This window comes from Vulpes vulpes, chromosome 8, assembly GCF_048418805.1.
Source record: "Vulpes vulpes isolate BD-2025 chromosome 8, VulVul3, whole genome shotgun sequence".
NCBI classification, from domain to species: domain Eukaryota; kingdom Metazoa; phylum Chordata; class Mammalia; order Carnivora; family Canidae; genus Vulpes; species Vulpes vulpes.
The window spans coordinates 51,858,821-51,884,589 of record NC_132787.1 but is presented as its reverse complement, the minus strand read 5'-3'; the positions used below and the strand labels follow the sequence as shown (position 1 = coordinate 51,884,589).

The window sequence follows — 25,769 nt, the reverse complement described above, 5'->3', positions numbered from 1 at the left end:
TTGCATTACTATTAGCAGGTGAAACTTAAAGACTAGCTATATTAGATTAAAAAAATTTTTTTTTCGACAGAGAGAAAGCAAGTGTGCATCTGCAAGTGGGGGGAAGGGACAGAGGGAGAGACAGCATCTTAAGCAGGCTCCAGGCCCAGCACAGAGCCCAACGCAGGGCTCCATCTCATAATCTGGAGATCACAACCCAAGATGAAACCAAGTCGGACACTCAACCAACTGAGCCATCCAGGTGCCCCTTAGCTAAACAATTTTTAAGGAAGTAAAAAGAGAAATTTAACACCAAAAAAATACTATCCATTCTCCCAAGCCTCTTTTATTTCTTCTTCTTTTTTAAGATTCATTTATTTACTTGGGGCACAGTTGCTTAGGCATCCAACTCTTAGTTTCAGCTCAAGCCATGATCTTCATGGGTCATGGGATAGAGCCCTGAATTAGGCTCTGAGCTCACAGGGAAAAGATTCTCCCCCTCAAAAAAATAAAAAAATAAAAATAAAGATTCTCTCCCTCTGTCCCTCCCCACACATGCATGCACTAACCCCCCTAGCCCATCCCACCCCCCCCCACAAATAAATAAATAAATCTTTTAAGAAAAGTTAGTCCTTAACTTACAAAGGAAAACCCATAAGACTAATGGAAATTTCTCAACAGAAATTTGGCAAGCCAGAAGAGAGTGGCATGAAATATTCAAAGTATAGAATGGGAAAATCTGCAGCCAAAAATACTCTATCCATTTCAGAAGAGGAGAGATAAAGGCTTTCCCAAACAAAAACTAAGGGAGTTTGTGACCACTAAACCAGGCCTGCAAGAAATATTAAAGTGACTCTGAATGCAAACAAGAAACCAAAGACAAGAAAAGATCAGAAAAAATCTCCAGAAACAACAGAACAAGTAATAAAATGGTTATAAATACCTATCTATCAATGATTACTTTGAATGAAAATGGCTCAAACACTCCAATCAAAAGATAAAGGGTGTTGAGAATGGATAAAAAAAAAAAAAACAAGATCTATATGCTGCCTACAAGAAACTCATTTTAGACCTAAAGATACCTGCAGATTGAAAAGTGAGATGATGGAGAACATCATGCAAATAAATGTCAAAAGAAAGTTGGAATAGCAATACAAAGTAGACTTCTACATTCTTGTATTGTTTTAGTCCTGCTTCGGTATCTGAGTGGTACTGGCCTCATGAGATAAATAACTGATGGAATGGTTTCATGGAATAACTGTGAATGTGATCCATTTCATTATCTGCAAGATTCTGATAAAAACTCATTATTATTATTTTTTAAATTTTTTGGGGGGGGTTCACCAATGAAGCCTTCTGCCTGGAGTGTTTCTGTGCTGGGAGATTTTATTTTATTTTATTTTTGCATTTTAAAAATTGTATTTAAATTCAATTAATGTGGTTAAAGCATTGCCAATTTTATTTATTTTTTTAATATTTTATTGGTTTATTCATGAGACACAGAAAGAGAAGGCAGAAACATAGGCAAAAGGAGAAGCAGGCTCCTCATAGGGAGCCCAATGTGGTACTTGATCCCGGAATTCCAGGATCACACCCTGAGCCAAAGGCAGAAGCTCAACTGCTGAGCCACCTAGGCATCCCCAATTTTGTTTATGTTTTTGGAAAAACTTAATCATTACTTTCAATGTTATGTTATTGTTTATTCTGATCTCTATCTTATTTCTTTTTTTTTTAATTTTTTTTAATTTTTATTTATTTATGATAGTCACAGAGAGAGAGAGAGAGAGAGAAAGAGAGAGAGAGAGAGAGGCAGAGACATAGGCAGAGGAAGACGCAGGCTCCATGCACCGGGAGCCCGATGCGGGATTCAATCCCGGGTCTCCAGGATCGTGCCCTGGGCCAAAGGCAGGCGCCAAACCGCTGCGCCACCTAGGGATCCCTATCTTATTTATTTCTGATTTTTGTTATTCCTTCATTAAATTTTAGTTGTTTCTTCATTTTCTAGCCCTCTGTGGTATAATGTCACCTTATTTGAGTTTCTTAATATAAGCATTTACAGCATAAGTTTCACTCTAACATCTGTTTTCACTGCATCCCACAGGTTTTGGAATACTGTGTTTTCTTTTTCTGCTGTTCTGAGGCATATTTTGATTTGCTGTTTGATTTCTTATTTGACCCACTGCTTGTGCAATGTGTTGTTTAATTTTTACATACTAAATATTTTAATTTACATTGCACATTTTCCAGCTTTATTGTTGATCTTTAGTTTTGTACCACTGTATTTGGAAAATACACTTGGTGTGATTTTAGTCTTCTTAAATTTGCAGTATTTGGTATACCTCTTTTTATGTGACTTCACCAGAGGATTCTTCTGTGTTTACTCAAAGGAAATGTGTATTCTATTTTACTTGGACGGAAGGTTTTACATATATCTTTTAGAACCATGTATTCTGAAGTCAATGCTTCATATAAGAAACACTCTTATTGAAAAAAAGAGGGTACTCATTTAAAGTAAAGTACATCAGAGGGAAGGTGGGGAGGATGGGTGAACTAGGTGAAAGGGCACACTTGTCTAGATGAACACCTGAGTAATGATGTATAGAATTGCTGAATCAATATACTGTATACCTGAAACTAATAAAATACTGTGCATTAACTACATAGTAATTAAAGGAATAATCTTAATTTAAAAATATTTTTTTTAAAAACCTGCATATAAGAAACTTAGATAAAACATTAATTCTGTAAAAAGGAAAAAATTCCAGGGACTAAAGAGCAGTATCTGACAGCAGTGCAGTTAGTAACCAGTTGAAATGAGAGGGTTAGGCATAGCAAAGAGGATTCGGCCACTAACTGAATCAGGCTGGTTTGTAAGAGAGGCATATATGACACATGATACCCAAACTTACCCTGGACGCCGCTTAATAGCCCTGTGGACAATGGCTCCTCCACCTTGAATCCCAGCTGCAGGGTTTCCTGCGGCAATGGCTGGACCCAATGACGGTACATCTGATGTCATTTCTATGACAGAAAAATGGAAATATACATTTAATAAAGATAGTCCGTCACCTGGGTAGCTCAGTAGTTAAGCGTCTGCCTTTGGCTCAGGTTGTGATCCCAGGGTCCTGGAATCGAGTTCCACATCAGGTGGGATGCTTGCTTCTCCATCTGCCTATGTCTCTGCCTCTCTCAGGGTGCTTGCTTCTCCCTCTGCCTATGTCTCTGCCTCTTTGTCTCTCATGAATGAATAAATAAGATATTAAAAAAAAATAGTCCTTCTTATCATCATCATCATTAAGTTAGCTAGTCAAGGTATGGATGAAATCCCAGTAGTTTGCTAGAAAACCCATATGCAGATTGCTCTTCTGGAATTCTTATACAGGTGAAAGCATACATTCCCTATATTCAGTTCCCTCCAACTTCACAGAGTTAGGAAGAGGGAGTACTGTATTCTATTTGCAACTTCACTTTTAAAAGCTTATGATAGACACATATGCTAATCTAAAACAACACACACAATCGATTTATACATTTTATTCACCCAACAAACATATATAACTTAGATCCTTGGGATGCCTGGGTGGCTCAGCAGTTGAGCGTCTGCCTTCGGCTCAGGGCATGATCCCAGGGGTCCCACATCAGGTCCCCCGCAGAGAGCCTGCTCCTCCCTCTGCCTGTGTCTCTACCTCTATGTGTCTCTCATAAATAACTAAATAGATAAATTCTTAAAAAAAATTTAGATCCTTTTATTTATCTAGCAAAAATAGAAAAGAACTCAAAATAACTGGAATTCTAACTCTACCTAGCAATAACAAAATAGCACTCTTCTTTCCTTCTCTAAAGTAGTGTCAGTGAAAGCCAGCTAAAACAGGTTTAAGTAAGGTCCTATATCCCATAATACAAAAATATCCAAGCTTCAATTTTAAAAAAGAAAATCACTCATCATACCAAGAGCCAAGAAGATCTCAAACTGAATAAAAATAATGATATGACATAAATGTTAAGATTATTGGACAAAGGTTTTAAAAATAGTCACTATAGGGATCCCTGGGTGGCGCAGTGGGGGATCCCTGGGTGGCGCAGCGGGGGATCCCTGGGTGGCGCAGCGGTTTGGCGCCTGCCTTTGGCCCAGGGCGCGATCCTGGAGACCTGGGATCGAATACCACGTCGGGCTCCCGGTGCATGGAGCCTGCTTCTCCCTCTGCCTGTGTCTCTGCCTCTCTCTCTCTCTCTCTATCATAAATAAATAAATTTAAAAAAATAAAAATAAAAATAGTCACTATAAAAATGCTTCAACAAAAAAAAAATGCTTCAACAATTTTTTTTTAAGATTTTATTTATTTATTCGTGAGAGACACACAGAGAGAGAGGCAGAGACACAGGCAGAGGGAGAAGCAGACTCCATGCAGAGAACCCGACGTGGGACTCGATCCCGGGACCCCAGGATCACACCCTGGGTGGAAGGCAGGTGCTAAACTGCTGAGCCACCCAGGCATCCCTACTTCAACAATTATTAACACAGTTCAAACAAACTGAAAAGCAAAAAGAAAAAAAAAAGTTTCTACAAAGAAACAATATAAAGAAGAATCAAATAGAAATTTTAGAACTGAAAAATAACAAATAAATAGTTAAGTGGATTGATTCAACTGCAGGATGGAGAGAACAAAGAGAAGAATCAGTGAAATGGAAGGCAGAACACAAGAAATTACCCATTAAAATCCTGGGAGAAAAAAGAGAAAGAGGGCAAAGCTGAAAAATAATATCTGAAAATGTCACAAATTTGGGAAGAGATGTAACCTGATTCAGGAAACTGAGTAAACCCCAAAAAAGATAAACCTAAAGAAATCCATTCCAACACATGTCACAATTAAACTTTTAAAAACTGGGATGCCTGGGTGACTCAGTGGTTGAGTTTCTGCCTTTGACTGGGAGGGTGATCCTGGGGTCCCAGAATCAAGCCCTACATGGGGCTCCCTGCAGGGAGCCTGCTTCTCCCTCTGCCTATGTCTCTGCCTCTCTCTGTGTATCTCTCATGAATATATAAATGAAATCTTTAAAAAAAAAAAAAAGAATACAGTTTGCAAAAATATGGGTAAAATTCAGAGCCTTTTCTTTTCCTCTGGAGTTTTCTAAATTATGTTTGGTGGTTGAAGCAAAAGTACAACACTATCTGCTATGGTTCTGGATGTTTATAGAGGAAATATTTAAAACAATTAAATTAACAAATGCAGATACCAAAAGGAGGTAAAATGTTAACACTTAAAGTGGTAAAATGACACCATTCATAGATTGTGATGTTATGATCTTTAATGCAATGCCCACTCCAGCAATTACTAGAAAAGCTATACACAAGAAGATATACCAGCAAACATTACAGACAAATCAAAATGCAATTCTTTTTAAGATTTTACTGTTATTTTGTTTAAACTTTATATATGGGCAGCCCCGGTAGCTTAGCAGTTTAGCACCGCCTTTGGCCTGGGGCGTGATCCTAGAGGCCCGGGATCAAATCCTACATCAGGTTCCCTGCGTGGGGCCTCCTTCTCCCTCTGCCTGTGTCTCTGCCTCTCTCTCTCTCTCTCAAATAAATAAATAAATAAATAAATAAATAAATATTAGATTAATATTTTAAAAAGCAGCCAACAGGCAAGACAGGAAGAGACAGTTCACCAAAGATATACAAATGGTAAAATAAGCATATAAAATGATAGTCAACATCATTAGCCAGTGAGGGAAATGCAAATTGAAGCCACACTGAAATGTACTACATACCTATCAGAATGGCTAACATAAAAACAAACAAAACAAAAACCAAAACCAATACCAAATGTTGGGAAGGATACAGAAAAAGTAGATCACTTATACATTGCTGGTAGATGTGATACAGAGCAGCCACTTCAGAAAATAGCTTGGAAGTTTTTTTTTTTTAAACTTGGGATGCAGGGATCCCTGGGTGGCTCAGTGGTTTAGCACCTGCCTTCAGCTCAGGGCATGATCCTGGCATCCCGGGATCGAGTCCCACACTGGGCTCCCTGCATGGAGCCTGCTTCTTCCTCTGCCTGTGTCTCAGCCTCTCTCTCTCTCTCTCTCTCTCTCTGTATCTCTCATGAATAAATAAATAAAATCTTAAAAAAAAAAAATTGGAATGATCGGATGGGTCAGTCAGTTAAGCACCTTACTTCAGCCCAGGTCATCCTGGGATCAAGACCCACGTCCTACTCTGTACTTAGAGGGGAGTCTGCTTCTCCCTCTCTGCCCTTCCCTCTCCCACTCATGCTCTCTAATAAATAAAATCTTTAAAATACCACAACTAAACATGTCACTAACATACAATCTAGCACTGCATTGATGGGTGTTTATCCCAAAAAATGAAGACATGTCAACACACAAGCCTGTACCCAAATTTTTATAGCATTTTTTCATTCGTAATAGGCAAAAGCTGAAGAAAAGAAAATCCAAATGTCCTTCAATAGGAAGGACATTGTGATATATACCCATTATCTGTGTATATATACCCATATACCCATATAACTGTGATATATACCCATTATCACTGAATATTACTCAGCAACAAAAGGAATAAAGTATTATTACTAGATACAACAACTGGATGAATCTCCAGAGAATCACAAGGTGAAAAAAGCCAACTGCAAAAGGTTGTGTATTATATGATTCCATTTACAGAAACATTCTTAAGATGACAAAATTATAGAGATAGAGAACAGATTAGGAGCTGCCCTGACAGTGGGGGGGAGGGTACAAGGAAAGCTGATATAGCTGTAAAGAGGCACCAGGAGGGGCTCTTTTGATGATAGAAATCAGTATCTTGACTGTAATAATGTAAATATTATGGTCATGATATTGTGTACTATAGTTTTGCAAGACACCAGCATTGAGATAGTGGGTTAAGGGAAGGGATCTCTGTATTACTTCTCATAATTGCAAATGAACCTAAAATTATCTCAAGGTAGTAAGTTTAAAGTTTTAAAACATTTTTAAAGTCATATACTTCATCTTCCTTTTGAACTTTAAAATCTGTAAAGTTCTAATAACAATTCTTGAAATTAATTTAATGACATTAAATTTTAATGTTAAATTTGAAAGAGTAGCAAAATGGCATTGCATTTCCTCATCCAGGAATATGGTATATCTTACATTTGTTCATATCTTTCCTAATGTCCTTTAATAAAATTTTATAATTCACATAAGTCTTACATACTTCTTGCTCTAATTATTTTTAGGTATTTTATGCTCATTAATATTGTAAATGAAATCACTTTTCCATTTCAACTTCTAACTAGTTATTGCTAGAATAAAACTACTGATTGCAGTATATTTATATTATACCCAAATAACTTTACTAATTTGTCTTTTTTTTTTTTTTCTAATGATCCAACTTTTATTATTCCAACTGCAGTGTAGAGACGTCACAGCCACTTGGGGGGAATGTACAACTTCCGCAGCCTTCACACCACGGCAGAAAGCCATACAACTTTAAAGATAAGCCCATGAGGTACACTTTTTTGAAGGAAACGGCTGGGTTTACTAATTTGTCTTATATAAAAGCAGTAGTTTATTGAATTTTCTTAGTATAAAATCAGTGCACCAATAGTACGACCTAATGGGTTGTTTTTTTTGTTTTGTTTTGTTTTTTTAAGCCCTCACCGTGTGCCTCTCATTTATTCCCACAATGACCCAATGAAGTTGAAGAAGGGTTCAACAGTTGTCACCAGGGACACATGGGTGACTCAATGGTTGAGCATCTGCCTTTGGCTCAGGGCATTATCCCCAGGTCCTGGGATCTAGTCCCACATCAGGCTCCTCTTGGGGAGCCTGCTTCTTCTCCCTCTGCCTAGGTCTCTGCCTCTCTCTCTGTGTCTCTCATGAATAAATAAATAAAATCTTAAAAAAAATTACCACCAAAGAGGTTCATGTCCTAAAAAAGGTTAAGCCACTTTCATCTAGAGAATCTCCAAAATGAACATGGATATCTCTGAGTTATCATTTTCACTAGACTTAATTTGGGGTTTTAATTCTATTGATTTAACAGATTTTTTAAAAATCAGGAATGTACTTTTTAAAATCTGAAACAAATACTTTTGTAAAGCATTTAATACAATTATATTTTTCTTTTAATTTGTTAATAACGTGAATTACAAGTTTTCTCAGGTTGAAACATCTTTGAGTTCCTGAAATAACCTCCATAACTGCAGTAGATTGAATAATATAAAGATGCATGTCCACATAGAACCTCAGAATGTCATCTTATTTCAAAATAGGGTCACTGAAAATTTAATTAGCTAAGACTGAGGTCATAATGGGTTAGAGAGGGTTATAAATCCAATGATTGGTCTGTTTTGTTTTTTCTTTTAAAATCTGAGAGAGAGAAAGAAAGTGAGAGCACAGGCACCTGCAGGCAAGGAGGAGGGAAAAAGGGAGAGGAAGAGAAAATCTCAAGTCTCAAGCAAACTAGCACTCAGCACCTGATCTCAACTGAAATCAGGACTTGGGCAGAAATCAAGAGACACTCAACCCACTGTGCCACCCAGGCACCCCAACTGCTTTCTTCAAGAGAGGAAGGAGAGACACACTGGATACAGAGACATGTCCAGGAACTAGAAAAGAGGGAGACATTTCTCCCTTAGAGCCTCCAGAAGGAACCAATGCTACTAACATCTTCACTTCAGATTCTGATCCTCCAGAACCGTGAAAAAATAAATGATTGTTGTTGTAAACCCCCTCATTTGTTAATTTGTCACAGCAGGCCTGGGAAACTAATACAATAATGATCTATACTCTTTTAATATACTTTGGATTTGAATCACTAATATTAGTTCCTTTCAAGTGGAAGAACTTAGGGTAGCGTAGTTAAGGAGTGTTCTTATTGCACTGAAATTAGGTACCTTCTACTAAAATCACAATTTGACCAAAATTACAGAAAAATAGTAAATATAACATATTTTTAGTCAGTCAACATAATCTCCCAGATTTAAAGAAAAGCTACTTTCCTGAAACAGAGGAAAAATAACACAAAACTAAGTCACTGAAAACACACAACTGAGGAAAACAGGGGTCATAATGGAAACATTCCAAGTTGGAAAGGGTCACCTGGGTGGCTCAGTCAGTTAAGTATCTGTCCAACTCTTGATTTCAGCTTAGGTCGTAATCTCAGGGGTCGTATGATCAAGTACTACATTGAGTTCAGTGCTTAGGGTGGAGTCTAAGATGTTTGCTCTCCCTCTGCCCTTCCCCTGACTCGTGCTCTCCCTTTCTCTCTCAAGTAAATAAATAAATATATTTATAAAAAATTTTAACTAAATAATAAAATGTTCAAAAAGAAAGCTTGGGAACAATAATTCATCATATGCTCAATGTCTAAAATATGAGCCACTTTGGATATGCTTTTAATGTTTTATTTATTATTCCTAAAATCTACATCCAAATTATATTTACAATAAATCGCACCTAACCTAGGGGCACCTGGGTGGCTCAGTGGTTGAGCATCTGCCTTTGGCTCAGGTCATGATCCTGGGGTCCTAGGATCCAGTTCCAGATCAGGCTCCCCACACGGAGCTGCCTGTGTCTCTGCCTCTCTCCCTGTCTCTCTCATGAATAAATAAAATCTTTAAAAAATATATATATACATATACACACACACACACACACATATATGTGATGAAAATAAATTTAAAAGAGAAATAAATCTGTGGAAAAGAAATAGAACTAAAAGATACCCCTAAAACACAATAAACAGGAGAAGTGAACCGATCTACAAATATTCAAATTAACTTGACATTAGTGTTCTTTAAAGAAAATACACAAATAGCCAACAAGCATATAAGAAGATGCTCCACTATCACTAATCACTAAAGAAATGCATATCAAAACTACAATGAGGACAGCCCAGGTGGCTCAGCGGTTTGGCACCACCTTCGGCCCAGGGCCTGATCCCAGAGACTTTGGATCGAGTCCGGAGACTGTGTCTCTGCCTCTCTGTCTCTCATAAATAAATAAATAAAATCTAAAAAAAAAAAAAAACGACAATGAAATATCACCTCACCACCATCAGGATGTCCACCATGGAAAAAATTTTTTAATTTTTTTTAAAAATTTTAAATGATAAAAAGTAAATGCATGCCAAGCTGGCTCAGTCAGTAGAGCATATAGGACTCCTGATCTCAGGGTTGTGAGCTCTGGTCCCACATTGGGCACCGAGCATAAAGACAAAATTTTTTAAATTAAAAAATAACAAGTATTAGGGTGCTTGGATGGTTTGGTCAGTTAAGTGTATGCCTTCAGCTCGGGTTACGGTCCCAGGGTCCTGGAATCAAGCTCCACATCGGGCTCCCTACTCAGTGAGGAGCCTGCTTCTCCCTCTCTTTCTCTACCTCTTCCCTTTGCTCGTGCTCTCTCAAATAAAAATCTTAAAAAAAAGGAGGGGGGGGGGGAATCCCTGGGTGGCTCAGCGGTTTAGCACCTGCCTTCGGCCCAGGGCGTGATCCTGGAGTCCCGGGATCAAGTCCCACATCAGGCTCCCTGCATGGAGCCTTCTTCTCCCTCTGCCTGTGTCTCTGCCTCTCTCTCTCTCTCTCTGCATATTTCATGAATAAATAAATAAATAAAATCTTAAAAAAAAAAAAAAAAAAGCATTGGGGCACCTGGATGGCTTAGTCAGTCAAGCATCTGTTCCTGGCTCAGGTTACAATCCCAGGGGTCCTAGGATGGAGCCCTACTTCCAACTCCCTGCTCAGTGGGGAAGCCTGCTTCTCCGTCTCTCCCATCTCCTCCCACTTCATGCTTCTCTTGCTATCTCTCTCCATCTCAAATAAATAATCTTTAAAAAAAAAAAAGTACTGGTGAGAATATGGGGAAACTGGAACTCTTGTACACTACTGATAGGAATATAAAATGGTGCAGCGACTATGGAAAACAGTACGGAGAGTTGTAAAAAAAAAATAGAAACAGAACTATTTTATGATCCAGCAATTACACTTCTGGCTAAACACTCAAAAGAATTGAAAGCAGAATCTCAAAGAGATACTTGGACAACATCCATGTTCATAGCAGCATTATTCATAATAGCCAAGAGGTGGAAACAACTCAAGTGTCCACTGACAACTGGATTAAAAAAAATGGAGCATATACATCCAATGGGATACTATTTTGGCCTTCTAAAAAAAGGGAATTCTAAGGCTGCCTGGATGACTCAGTTGGTTGAGCGTCTGCTTTCAGCTCAGGTCATGATCCCAGCCTGCTTCTCCCCTTCCTCCCTGCTCATGTTCTCTCTCACTCACTCTCTCTCAAATAAATAAATTAACTCTTTAAAAAAATAGAATAAATTTTAAAAATAAAGGAATTCTGCAATAAGATACAATACAGGTGAATCTTGAAAATACTAGCTAAGTGAAATAAGCTAGTCACAAAAGGACAAATACTATACGACTCTACTTAAATGAGGTACCCAGAATAGTGAAATTCATTGAGACAGTACAGAATGGTGGCAGGGGCTGGAGGGATTTGGAGAATGGGGAGTCATTGTTCATTGAGTATAAAGTTTCAGTTTTGCAAGATCAAAAAAATTCTAGAGGTGGATGGTGGCAATGGCTGCAAAACAATGTGAATATACTAAGGCTACTGAACTGTATACTTAAAAATGTTAAAATGGGGGTCCCTGGGTAGTCAGTTAAGCGTCTGCCTTCAGCTCAGGTCATGATCCCAGGGTGCTAGGATCAAGTCCCACATCCAGATCCCTGCTCCGTGAGAAGCATGCTTCTCCCTCTCTATCTACCTGCTGCTCCCCCACTTATGCTCGCTCACTCTCTATCAAATAAATAAAATCTTCAAAACAAAATGTTAAAATGGCAAATTTTATGTTATGTGTATTTTGTCACAATAAAAACCCTATTAATATATCAGAAAAATTTTGATATGAATCTGTATCATTGAAACAGAAAGTTATCCACCATGTATGATTATGGAAAAATGGGCTACAGAAAAAATATATATATTGTAAAGATATATAATTTTTTTTAAGATTTTATTTATTTATTCATAAGAGACACACACACAGAGAGAGAGAGAGAGAGGCAGAGATATAGGCAGAGGGAGAAGCAGGATCCATGCAGGGAGTCTAACATGGAACTCGATCCTGGGACCCCAGGATCACGCCCTAAGCCAAAGGCAGACGCTCAACCACTGAGCCACCCAGGCGTCCCTAAAGATATATAATCTATTCCTTCTTTAAGACTTTGAGAGTGTGTGAGGGAGAGAGAGCAAAAGGGGGAGGGGCAAAGGGAGAGAGAGAAGTAGGCTCTCCACTGAACAGGGCGCACAATGTGGAACCCGATCCCAGGACTCTGGGATCATAACCTGGGACAAAGGCAGATGCTTAACTTACTGAGCCACCCAAGCACCCCAGTATTTGCCTTTTTAAAGTTTATATGCAAAACAAAAGCCTGGAAGAATTCACTTAGTATTTTTTGCATACCTACTATATGCTGGGCACTGTGGCAGATCCTAAAGATAATGCAATAAGTAGAAAAACCAAAGATCCGGGGATCCCTGGGTGGCGTAGCGGTTTGGCGCCTGCCTTTGGCCCAGGGCGCGATCCTGGAGACCCGGGATCGAATCCCACGTCGGGCTTCCGGTGCGTGGAGCCTGCTTCTCCCTCTGCCTGTGTCTCTGCCTCTCTCTCTCTCAATCTCTCTGTGACTATCATAAATAAATAAAAATTTAAAAAAAAAAAAAAAAAAAGAAAAACCAAAGATCCTAACCTTTACAAACTTTACATGCTAGTGGGAGAGAGAAAAGTCAACAAGAAAAATAATTAAAATATAAATTGGGATGACGATATGAAAGTGACATTTTATAGGTAAAAAAATGGATAAACATCAAATTTCAAAATCAAATTTTATACAGTCCAAACTAATAATATGTTATACAGTGATAAATGTGGAGAAAAATAAACTAGGGGAAGTCAAATCACAAGGCTACAATGGTTAGGGGCGCTTGGGTGGTTCAGTCGGTTAAGTGGTTAAGCATCTGACTCCTGATTTCATCTAACATCATGACCTCAGGGTTCTGAGATCAAGACCTGCATTGGGCTCCATACTCAGCATTGAGTCAGCTTGAAACTCTCTCTCCTCCTCCTAAAAAAAAAAAAAAAGTATACAAAAGTTGAAGGATAGGAGGATGGCAATATTAGACAGTGAGGAAAGACATCATTGTAAAAGGAGACGAACAGGAGACAGGAGATAATAGAAGATAAAGAAATAAAAGCCTGCAGATATCTGGGGGAAATGCATTCTAGACAGAGTGTAAAGATCCAGAGGTGAGAACATGTTTATTAAGTTTTACAAATAGTGTGGATGACATCATGGCTAGAATGGAGTGAGCAAATGTTATACAATAAACTAACAGTGGTTATCTCTGGGATGGCATTTAGAGACTTCTACATTTGATTTTCTGTATATCCTTATTTTCTTGTCTTTTACACATTAGGCACATATCACTTCTATAACTGGGAAATGCATGATCCCAATTTAAAAAAAAAAATGTGTGTCAGGGTGGCACAGATTGAAAATTTGATAGAACACAGCTTAAACTTTAAAATTAGATAAATCTGGATTCCAATCCCAGGGTTACCACTTACCACCTGTATGTATGACTTACTCTGTCTGAGTTTATCTGTAAAATGTAGGTAAATAATAGCATCAACCTTTCCAGAAGATTATATTAGATACTACATGTGAAAAGTATTTAGCATAGCACCTGACACACTGTAAATACTCCTTAAATAGTAACTTTATAAAAATATATCAAACACCAAAATGTTAACTGATTTGGCTATTATTTTTTTTCATTATAAAAGTAATATATTAAAATATGGATATACAGAAAACCAAATGTAAAAGTTTCTAAAAATGGGCAGCCCCGGTGGCTCAGTGGTTTAGCGCCACCTTTGGCCTGGGGTGTGACCCTAGAGATCTGGGATCAAGTCCCACATCAGGTTCCCTGCATGGAGCCTGTTTCTCCCTCTGCCTGTGTCTCTGCCTCTCTCTCTCCATATGTGTCTGTCATGAATAAATAAATAATCTAAAAAAGAAAAAAAAAGTCTCTAAAAATATTCAACAATACTGAAGCAAACAATCAAAAGTAAAATCCTCTACACATATACTCCAATCTCCACCTTCCCCTACAGGTAACTGTTATTAACATTTTGATATGAATCTTTTACAGATCTTTTTCCATACACCATATATAACAGGTTTTTTGATAATTTTTACATAAGAAAGGGAGAGATCAAATTACATTTACTCTGTTTTTTTCCTTATAACAATCTATTTGGAAGGTGTATCATATCCATCAATACAAAGTGAGCACCCTCTTTAATAGTTATATAGTACTTCACAGTACAAATGTATATATTTATGACATTCTATCACTATCATAATTAATGTTTCAATGAACACCATCTTTATGTATCTTTATGTGTATCTTTATGCATAATGCTAGTATTCCTACACTAACAAATTTCTGAAAATGATCCCCTGGATGTAAGGGAACATATTTAAAACTTTGCCCAATACATTCTAAGAAAGCTATACCAATTGAGAGCCTCACTTATCATATCAAATTACCCATACGTCCACCAGCACTGAGTTCTGGCAATCTTTCAAATTGTTGCTAATTTCCTAGGTATAAAATGATTATCATTGGCTTAATGTTCATTTATCTGTAATTAGTCAGATTGAATATATTTTTTATGTGTTGCTAATACTTTTTTCAATTTTGCCCTATAAAATTTAAATAGTGATTACATGTAACTTTCCTAAGAAAAAGCAGAATCTCCCATTAAAAATAAAGTTCACACCTTCAGTAATAGGTTCATATAGGATCTATGAGTTAGAGGAATTTGGAGGAAAAAAGATGATTCTGAGATGGTTTAAACTAAGATGTGGCACAGTCTGTAGCACAGAGAAGGTGCTCAATAAGAAGGAAAAAGTAAAGGAAACAAGGCAGGCAGCCAGCCAGCCAGCAAGTTATAAAAAGGTAAGTGAAGCTGGGCCTCAAAAAAGGTAAAGGACAGGAAAAAGACATTCCACACAAAGGACATAAGCAAATCCTAAAAGGAGGTATGAAAATAATTGTGAAGAGCTGTCAGATCTATATAGAGCAGAGAGTCTGTATCTGAGAGAAAAAAATGTCAAGTGTCACCCAATAGTGAGAAGGCCTTGAATGACAAAATGAAATCTTAAGACTTGATTCAACAAGCAACTGAAAGACAAAATACACCCTTAAGTCAGAATAACAAGAAGAAAACATAAATTAAAAGATTAATCTGGGGACCCTGGGTGGCTCAGCGGTTAAACCCCTGCCTTCCGGCCAGGGCATAATTCTGGAGTCCCGGGATCGAGTCCCACATCAGGCTTCCTCCATGGAGCCTGCTTCTCCCTCTGCCTGTGTCTCTGCCTCTCTCTCTCTCTCTCTCTCTCTCTCTCTGTGTGTGACTATCATAAATAAATTTTAAAAATTAAAAACAAATTCTTTTAAATGGCATAATATAACAGTAGGATGAAAAGGTAAAAGAACCTCCAAACTTTTAAACTGTGCAACTTCTGAAAAAAAATAATGGGGTAAAAACCTACATCTACTTTTACTCTCCTCCCCCCAAAAAATATATATAAAGGAGAAAAACAATTTTATACAAGACTAAAATCCATGGATAGAAAAAATGGAAGAAAAGAGTAACAAATTTTTGGAAACTGAGACCATTACATTACCCTGATAGATCCACAAGAACTGAATCCTAAGCAAGGGGAAAAGCAGAAAATCACTCCAATTTACATGTCAGAATCTCCCAAAGTCTTAGGAGTTAGTGATTCCAGGTACGGGGTAGGGCGGGGGGTTGGGGGGGAGATATGTGTGAATGAAAGCGAAAATAAAAGGATTGATTCAACCACTGTGTAAGCAGCAGGTGGATTTCCAGATACTTTCCCTGTTCTTTCTAGCAGGGAAACTGCCTTACTGCCCCCTGTCAAAAGACTGCTTTATTCTCTGGAGAGTATAAACTTTCATTTCTATCTATTTGCCCTGGTCTGAGGAACACCAGGCAAAGCTGAAAGTGAGGCTACTATACTGAAAACAAGGAAACTAACAGCAACCTATGCAACATGGATGCTTCACTCTTCCCTTGTTATGCTGCCCCTCCTATATTCCATGTTTTCTCTTTCTTGGTTTACTGGTAAAACACATCCTCTACTACCTTCTCAAGAAAGAGTCTAAGAGAGACCCTTGGATATACAGAAATATCTTTCTTATATTTCTCTGATAATTTGCCTACATATATAATTCTAAGTTGGAAATTATTTTCCCTATGAATTCTGAAGGCATTGCTCCATTGGCTTCTACTTTCCAATGTGACTATTGAGAAGCAAGATCAATCTGATTACAGATTCTTCTGAACTGACCAATTTTTTTCTCTGTATCTTATAGGATATTCTTTGTATCTGATGCTGAAATCTCATGATATTTTGCCTTGATATGGGTGTGTTTTCATTCACTGGTCTCTCCCCTTTAATTTGAAGATTCAGGTCTTCTACTTCACAAACATTTCATTCAAACAGAAATAAAATTTAGTTAAAAGGGATTAAAAATGGTTGTTATTGGGGAGAAGAAACAGAGAAGGGAGTAGAGGACTGCAATTTTTGTAGGAAATCACGTAAAACTAAATATATGCATGTGTAATTTTGATTAAAATAACTGTATATATGTTTAAGTGTATCTTTTCAATATATACTTTTACATAATTAAAACATTTTATGTGTAAACACATAAATGTATATATTTAAATATACATTTTGAGGAGGAAAAGAAAAGATGTGATAACCAACCAGATAAATACACGGAAGAATCCAAATACTTCTAGTTGCTTAGCCTGGGGAACTGGAAAAACTGTGATAGTCACGAAAGATACAGAAAACTTAGGAAAGGCAGTAGATTTGAAGGAAATACTGGTGAGCATATATATAAACAGCATGTTAAAGATTATTCAAATAGAAATATGTTTTAAATACATGAAAATATAGGAAAGAAGCTATGTGAGAAGACAGGGATGAGAATTTTAGAGAATCTTTTTTCTGAGAATCTTTAATACATGTAAGATAAAAGAAAGGAATGGGATATAGTAGTTAGCAAACAATTATTTAGGGTAGAAAAGCAAGTAGGTGGGCAAATAGGTAGAAATGAAGGAAACTGACTGCTTATTAATTAGATTTTAAGTATAATGAACAAGAAAAAGAAAATGAGGGCAACCCAGGTGGCTCAGTGGTTTAGCACCACCTTCAGCCTGGAGCATGATCCTGGAGACCGAGGATGGAGTTCCACGTTGGGCTAGCCTGCTTCTCCCTCTACCTGTGTCTCTGCCTTTCTGTGTGTCTCGCAAATAAATAAATAAAATCTTTAAAAAAAAAAAAAAAAGAAGAAGAAGAAAAAGAAAGAAAATGAGCAGGCAAAAAGAGGCAAAGAAGGAATAGTCAGTTAAAAAAAAAAATTAAAAAGCACAGCGGCATCTCTAAGAGGCTCATCAAAAAGGCGTAATTATGGGGTATGAAGAACTAGGAGACAAATTCCAGGAAGAAGCCTAAAAGTTATTTAAAGAGCTAGAAAACAGGGGCGCCTGACTGGCTCAGTCAGGGGAGTATGCGACTCTTGATCTTGGGGTTTGAGTTTGAGCCCCACATTGGGTGTACAGATTACTTAAAGTCTTTAAAAAATAAAGAGCTGAAAAACAACTATGGGTAAAAAACATAAGTTACAAAAAACATTTTAGAAACTGCAACACTCTTCCAGTTCCTTTTTCAGCACCTTGCCCTCACCTCTCCATCCAAGCTATTGTGCCCTCCTGGGCTGCCTGGATGTGGTATTCCACCTTCTTCATCTACACAGAAAGACTGTATCTCACCCTCCTTCCTCTCCTCAAAAGATATCTATCATCATCATCATACTATCTTTCAGTAAGAAGTGACTCTAAGTCACTATGCAAAAATTTTATAATTTAATGATTAAGAATATTGCCTATGGGGGCACCTGAATGGCTCAGTCGGTCAAGTGTCCAACTCTTGATTTCAGCGCAGGTTATGATCTCAGGGTCATAAGATCGATCCAATCTAAGGATGGGCTCAGTGCAGAGTCTGCTTAAGATTCTCTCTCCCTCTCTCTCTGCCTCTCCTCCTACATGTGCACATGTGCACACTCTCTCTAAAATAAAGAAAAGGTGGGATCCCTTGGTGGCACAGTGGTTTAGCGCCTGCCTTTGGCCCAGGGCGCGATCCTGGAGACCCGGGATCGAATCCCACGTCAGGCTCCTGGTGCATGGAGTCTGCTTCTCCCTCTGCCTGTGTCTCTGCCTCTCTCTCTCTCTCTGTGTGTGACTATCATAAATAAATTAATTAATTAAAAAAATAAAAAAAAATAAAATAAAGAAAAGGGGACTCTCAGTGGCTCGGTTGGTTAAACGTTCAACTATCAATTTCAGCTTAGTTTATGATCTCAGCATCCTGAGATCAAGCCCTGTGTCAGGTTCCACCCTAGGTGTGGAGCCTGCTTGACATTTTCTCTCTCCTTCTCCCTCTGCCCTTCCCTCACTCTCTCTCTAAAAAAATAAAAACAGGGGCAGCCCAGGTGGCTCAGCGGTTGAGCACCTGCCTTCGGCCCAGGGCGTGACCCTGGAGACTCACGTCAGGCTCCCTGCATGGAGCCTGCTTCTCCCTCTGCCTGTGTCTCTGCCTCTCTCTCTCTCTTCTCTCATGAATAAATAAATAAAATCTTAAAAATAAATAAATAAATATAAAATAAAAATAAATTTAAAATTAATAATGTTGACTGTATAGACAGGTGGCAAATAATCAAATTGTCTCCACTCCCTACTAGCCATGAGATTTCAGACAAACTATTCACTCAGTGCCTTAGTTTCCTCATTTATAAAACATACTTCTTAATACATACTTCATAGCATATTATAAAAATTAAATTAGATAATATATATGAGGATTAAATGAAATCATCTCTTTACAACAATAGCTGCCATATAATCATAAATAAATGCTAGCTATTATAAACTAATTCATGTTAACAGCTTAATTAGTATTACCCTTTCAGAGGAATTTTCATGTTAACAGTACATAAAGATATGAACCCCCAATATTCATTTATTCAATCAAATCTTAATGAACTCTAATCCCTTATCCTTGGCCCCATGTGAACAGCAGGGTGCTGTAGTGAAAAAGGAAGATAAAGATCCTGCTCTCATGAAACTGACATTTTAATTACATTGTTAAAGTCATACACTTAGTCTTATCTATTCAACTACAGTAAAGGAGAAAATACAAAATGAAAAAATGATGAAGAGGGGTGCCTAGCTGACTCCTTATCTCAGGGTTGTAAGTTTGAGCCCAATGTTGGGTACAGAGATTACTTAAAAATAAAACATTTTTAAAAAGGGGGGTTACCTGGGTGGTTCAGTTGGTTAAGTATCTGCATTTGGCTCAGGTCATGACTCCTGGGTCCTAGGATCAAGCCCCACATTGGGCTCCCTGCCTAGCAGGGACCTGCCTCTCCCTCTCCTCCCTGCTCTCTCTCACTATCTCTGTCTCTCTCTTTCTCAGATAAATAAACAAAATCCTAAAAAAAGAAAAAGAAAACTTTAAAAAACAGATGAAGAGATGTAAAAGTTTAGAGAATTAATGTGAAAAGTGAGAAACGGTTTCTAACATACAGAACAGCCAACAAAATAGGAAAGTGCCAACTGGCATAAGTAGAAACTTAATAAATATCTAGTCATTCTTTAAAATAGATGGCTCTAGGGGGATCCCTGGGTGGCGCAGCGGTTTGGCGCCTGCCTTTGGCCCAGGGCGCGATCCTGGAGACCCGGGATCGAATCCCACATCGGGCTCCCGGTGCATGGAGCCTGCTTCTCCCTCTGCCTACGTCTCTGCCTCTCTCTCTCTCTGTGTGACTATCATAAGTAAATAAATAAAAAAAATAAATAAATAAAAAAATAAAAAAATAGATGGCTCTAAAAGCAGGGCCCATCACTAGGGTGGATGATGGGCCCAGATACACTCCAGTGAGCTCAAGCCTTGCATTTCAGAAAGGCCTTAAATGTATTCTTTTACTGTTACACCTAAATGAAATCAGCTAGGGGTGTCTGCTGGGCTCAATTGGTAGAGTATGTGACTCTTGATCTGGGGGTTGTGAGTTTGAGTCCAAGACTAGGTTCAGATTACTTAAAAATGGTATCTTAAAAAAAAAATTAAATATATACATACATTATATCAGCTTTATACCCCCCACATAGTACAGTACAACCAGGGAATTAAAACCTTTAAAATAAATATAGTGAGGTGCCTGGGTGGCTCAGTCAGCTAAGCATCCGACTCTTGATCTCAGCTCAGGTCTTGATCTCAGGGTTCTAAGTTCAAGGCCCACACTGAGTTCAAGCCCCATTTAACAAACAAACACACAAACAAATAATATTTGAGTGAATAACTTGAAGGAGGAAAAAAAAGGATGGTTCCAGAAACTGTTTCCACAAAGTTCAAATTTTACCAGTTTTGGAATGAAATACTCACATGTCATGGCCTAAGTAAAATCAAGGAAAAAATTTTGTCTCCTGACTGTTACAATATATTTTTGAAGATCAACCACCACTTGGCACTATGCTGCTACCAATAACCTACTGTTATTTTCTTAGAAGAAATTCTTCTATCACAAAGAACCACAAAAGACTTTGATAAAACATCCAGGAAACAGGGTAGCCCCAGTAGCGCAGCGGTTTAGCGCCGCCTGCAGCCCGGGGTGTGATCCTGGAGACCCATGATCGAGTCCCACTTAGGGCTCCCTGCATGGAGCCTGCTTCTCCCTCTGCCTGTGTCTCTGCCTCTCTCTCTCTCTCTCTCTCTCTCTCTCTGTGTGTGTGTGTGTGTGTGTCTCTATGAATAAAATAAAATAAAAAATAAAATAAAACATCCAGGAAACAACATATTATTCTCATCTGTTAGCGGAGTATTTGAGTAGAGAGGTGGAACTATTATGCAAAAAACTAAGATTAGAGAGTACTATTTCACAAAAATAAGAAAACTAGAGTTCCCATAATGCATAAGTATCTACTTCTTAATTTCTAAGAAAACAGAGAAGATTCAGATTGGCACCACAAATCTAACACACAGATTTGCGCAGATCAACGTTCTTTTTCAAAATGTTAATTGTATTTCAATTACTGAGTTAGTAAATTATATTTAATATACCTTTTTAAAAATATTTTATTTACCTGAGAGAGAGAGAGAAAGAGCATGAGCAGGGGGAAGGGCAAAGGGAGAGGGAGAAGCAAGACCCTGACATGGAAAAAAAAAAAAAGACCCTGACACGGGGCTCAATCTCAGGATCCTGAGATCATGACCTGAGCTGAAGTCAGTCATTCAACCAACTAAGCCACCCAGGCACCCCTCAATATACTTTTCAAAAATGTTTTTGCAATAAAGCATCTTAATATCTTAATATCTTAATATCTTAATTTTACACCACATAAACTCCTATTTTTCCCATAACTAAAAAGAGTAAAGGTAACAAATAAGAATATTGTTGTTAACTAATGCTTTCCAAACTATAATTTACATAGGTGAAAATTATGTGAAAAGAAAAATTTTTCCTAAATGTCAGCTTCACAAACCTAAACAGTGTCCCTTTACCTTCTGCCACATTTTCTAGCCACAATAAGTGGTACTTATTAGCACAAAAAGAGGTGAGATAAGAATACCAGAATCAAGGGAGGACATACCTATACGCCTACAAATTCATTCTTATTTCTGCTTTGAATATGGAGTTGGAAGTCAAATACCTAATCTCTTCCCAATTCGTGCCTTAGCCACTGCATTACAAATCATGCATGTAATCTAAAAAATATTCCTCAAAACTGCTAGTGTTTCATAACAAAAAAGACAGCCTAATACTTCATGGACCACTTACCCACCCACTATTACTTGCCAATGGTAAGTAGAATTAGTGAAAAATAACAGAACATGGGGATTATCAATTTATGCAGAGAAAAGGCCATTATCACATTAGACTTATTATTTCAATGTAACTCTTAACGTATCAGGGAATCTTAACCAGCAAAAAGATAAAGTAGAAAAAACTCAAAGAAATAAGTATGATGTCTCTAGTCCCTAAAATGGATCTAAGGAAATGTTTGACCATGAAACAAAGAATTCTGACCTGAAAACCATTTACCTTCCTTTTTTTTTTTTTTTTTTTAGATTTATTTATTTCAGAGAAAGAGCACTGTGCTCAGATGCGGGGAACCGTAGAGAGAGGGAGAATCTCAAGCAGACTCTCCCTTGAGGGCAGAGCCTGCTCAGGGTTTGATCCCAGGACCCTGAGATTTATGACCGGAGCAAGAGTCTGAGAGTCAACCAACTGCACCATTCAGATGCTCCAAAAATATTTACTTTTTTTTAAGATTTTTTAAAAATTGGGATCCCTGGGTGGCGCAGTGGTTTGGCGCCTGCCTTTGGCCCAGGGCGCGATCCTGGAGACCTGGGATCGAATCCCACATCGGGCTCCCGGTGCATGGAGCCTGCTTCTCCCTCTGCCTACGTCTCTGCCTCTCTCTCTCTCTGTGTGACTATCATAAGTAAATAAATAAAAAAATAAAAAATATTTTTTAAAAATTTATTCATGAGAGACACACAGAGAGAGGAGAGACACAGAGAGAGAGAGAGGCAGAGACACAGGCAGAGGGAGAAGCAGGCTCCATGCAGGGGGCCCAATGCGGAACTCGATCTCAGGACTCCAGGATCACGGCCTGGGCTGAAGGCAGGGGCGAAACCACCAAGCCGCCCAGGGATCCCTTATTTACTTCTTTTCACTGAGCACAGTACATTTCCATCCTGTGTCCCTTTATTTGTAGTCCACATTTCCCAAAACTCAACAAGGCTATTAAAGACCACAATACACCTATGATTGCTTCCTTTTGATATAGAGGAGCAAAAGAAGAAATGATGGAAGAAAATACGTTTTCTAATTACCAGGTGTTGAATGTTGTATCAATAATTTGGAAGAGAAGTGAGAATTTTCAACATCAAAAAGGAAATCTAAAAATTGCAGAAGCAGGCTGTCACAGAATAAAATCAAATGTTTCACTAGCAAGGATTGTACACAAATAAATACCATTTTCTGCTTCAGATTTAAGCTGATATGAATCAGCTAATGAAATGTGGTCAAGAAGCTGACATTCTGGTCACTGTTGTTGAAAAAAAATAAAATAAAGCAGCCCCACCCACACTGCTGAAAAAAAGGTTCCGACATATGCACTAAACTTGTTTACCCAAGCCACATCTTAATAAGAGAAAAGATTTGCAACTTGACTAGGATTATGTAACTATTTTGCAATGTGTTATCAGTTTAAAACCCTATTTATTTACTCCTTAGTTTTAACACATACGTTACTTTACTACAAGGCCAGGTTTGCCATAATAATAGCATCTTTCCAATTTTATTCCATCATCAGCACTTCCTCCAATAGAGTTTTAGCCATTAATTTCATCTACTTTTCCTCTTAAAAAAAATTAAAATATTTTACAATATGATATTGATATGTGACAAATTAACTTCTTTAAATAGCTCTGTTCCCAGAAACATGGTAGTAAAGACAGTAAACTTCATAGTGATTTAACTGCTATACCAAAACCTGGGTGCCACAAAATAATAATCAGTTGAGAGACACGGAAAAAATTCAACTTCAGTTTCAACGTGGGAACACCCTTTCACTGTGAATCCCTTTCACCGCAGTATTTTCAAGTAATTCACCCCGAACTTCTGGGTTCTTTTTTAAGGTTATCAAAGACAGAGATTTCCGGAAAAGAATTTTATTTCACAAGAGAATGGCCAAGGTCTGCAAGGTAAACCAGGATCCCTAAAACGAAATACTTCCCAGGAAGAAATAACTGTAACATAGTGGAACGATCTGGGACTGGGAATTTGGAGACCTGATCTGTCTAGACCTGCAGCAATACACCCCACTCCATCGCTTAAACATGACTGCCTAGATTTTTTTAATATTCTCGCTCCCCCTTTTGAAGAGATGCTCACTGAAAAATGACATGGAACCGAACTTTTCTTAAAGAATGGGAACTGCTTGGGCACCTGGGTGGCTCAGTGGTTGAGCGTCTGTCTTTAGCTCAGGTCGTGATCCCGGTGTCCTGGGACCGAGTTCCACATAGGGTTCCCCGCGGGGAGCCTGGTACTCCCTCTGTTTGTGTCTCTGCCTCTCTCTCGGTGTCTCTCACGAATAAATAGAATCTTAAAAAAAAAAAAAAAAAAAAAAAAGAATGGGAACTGCCTCCATCTACACCCAACAAAATTTAAAGTTCAGGTTCTGAATGCTAGCTGTTGGCAACACCTGCCCTGAGCACCAAACATTGATACTCAAACTTTTGTCCTCAGCAGCTGAAGACACTGGGAGGCACTTAATACAGAAACGCCAGTTTCAAAGGATAGCCGGGGGGGGGATGTTAAGCCTAGAGAAACTGGGTATATATCCAAACGTTTTTTAATTTAAATTAAAAATGTAAACGTCTAAACGTTTGGAAGTTCAACACCTCAGCTAAACAGCAATGTGGTCCAGTGTTGATAAATCTAAATCACTTTTAAAGTAAAAGGAGACAATTTTCCCAGTTATTGTGCATCAAGCAGCTCAAGTGGGCAGAGCTGAAAGGACCACATCACACAGCAGAATGCCGCCAGGACAGTGAAGGCAGGCCAAGCCCAACGAAGGGAACCGCTCCAACAGAACTCGCCCCGACGAACTCCCTCCCTCCACCTCTGGTCTCCCCAGATCCCTAGGGCCGGCCCCTCCCCCCGCCATTCCCCTCCCCCACCCGTCGGCCACCTCCGCTAGTCTTAGCGCCCTCAGCCCCAACTACCGCCGCTCAGCCCTGGGTCTCCTCAGCTGCCAACCCCTTCAGCCCCTCCTCCTTTTAGAGGCGCCCCAGTCCTCCGTCTACTTACCGGGGTTAGCAGCAGCCGCCGCCATGGCCGTAGATGCCAATGCCGTCGCGCCACCCCCCGAGTGGGAGGAGCCGCCGCCACCGAACCGGGGGGGGGGGGGGGGGGAGGGGAGAGCCACTCCCCAGACGCGGCTCCCTACAGCCGCCACCGCTACCGCGGAATCAAAGATGGCGGCTGCGGTAACACACTCCCCGCCCCGACCGGCCCTAGCCCTCGGAGAACGGACCCCGCCCAAAGAGTCGATGGAGTCATTCCCTCACAGCCCGCCTCCTCGGGGGAACTGACCAATGAGAATGCAAAAGGCAGGGCTGGCCAATGTGCCAGCCAGTCCATTGGTGGAGGGCGGGCAAAAAAGAAGTCCAGCTGTCTCTCTCTCTAATCCCGCCTCCTGTGCGTCAGAGGTCAGTGATCGAGTGACGTAGGCGAAAAACATTTTGCTCAAAAGCTTGGCTAGGTGGTAGATTTTTTTTTTTAAGATTTTATTTATTTATTCAGAGACACAGAGAGAGGGGCAGAGGCACAGGGAGAAGCGGGCTCCCTACAGGAAGCCTGACGCGGGACTCGATCCCGGGCCTCCAGGATCACACCCTAGGCTGCAGGCAGCGCCAAACCACTTCGCCACCGGGGCTGCCCTAGGTGGTAGATTTTCCTGGCTGAAAACTGTGCAGACAATTTGTTTCGTAAATCCTCTTTAGTGGCTCTAATGCTTAAACTTTACACAGTGA

At 39.0% G+C, this 25,769-nt stretch overlaps 1 protein-coding gene across 11 annotated transcripts in view; it reads right to left on the bottom strand.

Moving 5' to 3' along the window:
• ARNT (aryl hydrocarbon receptor nuclear translocator) overlaps nt 1–25,438 on the bottom strand; it is a 70,955-nt gene extending 45,517 nt beyond the window's left edge. For 2 of the 11 annotated variants that reach the window (XM_072766623.1, XM_072766625.1), the window contains exons 1-3: nt 25,045–25,225; nt 24,181–24,336; nt 2,889–3,000 (exon numbers count right to left, since the gene is read on the bottom strand). In XM_072766623.1, the coding sequence (XP_072622724.1) occupies nt 2,889–2,998 (110 nt within the window). In that variant the 5' untranslated portion in view covers nt 2,999–3,000; nt 24,181–24,336; nt 25,045–25,225. Of the gene's footprint in view, nt 1–2,888; nt 3,001–12,466; nt 13,128–24,180; nt 24,337–25,044 lie in introns of those variants that run through there. The other 9 variants (XM_072766620.1, XM_072766622.1, XM_072766619.1 and 6 more) reach the window with 8 other exon arrangements.
• Between the last annotated feature and the right edge of the window lie 331 nt (nt 25,439–25,769).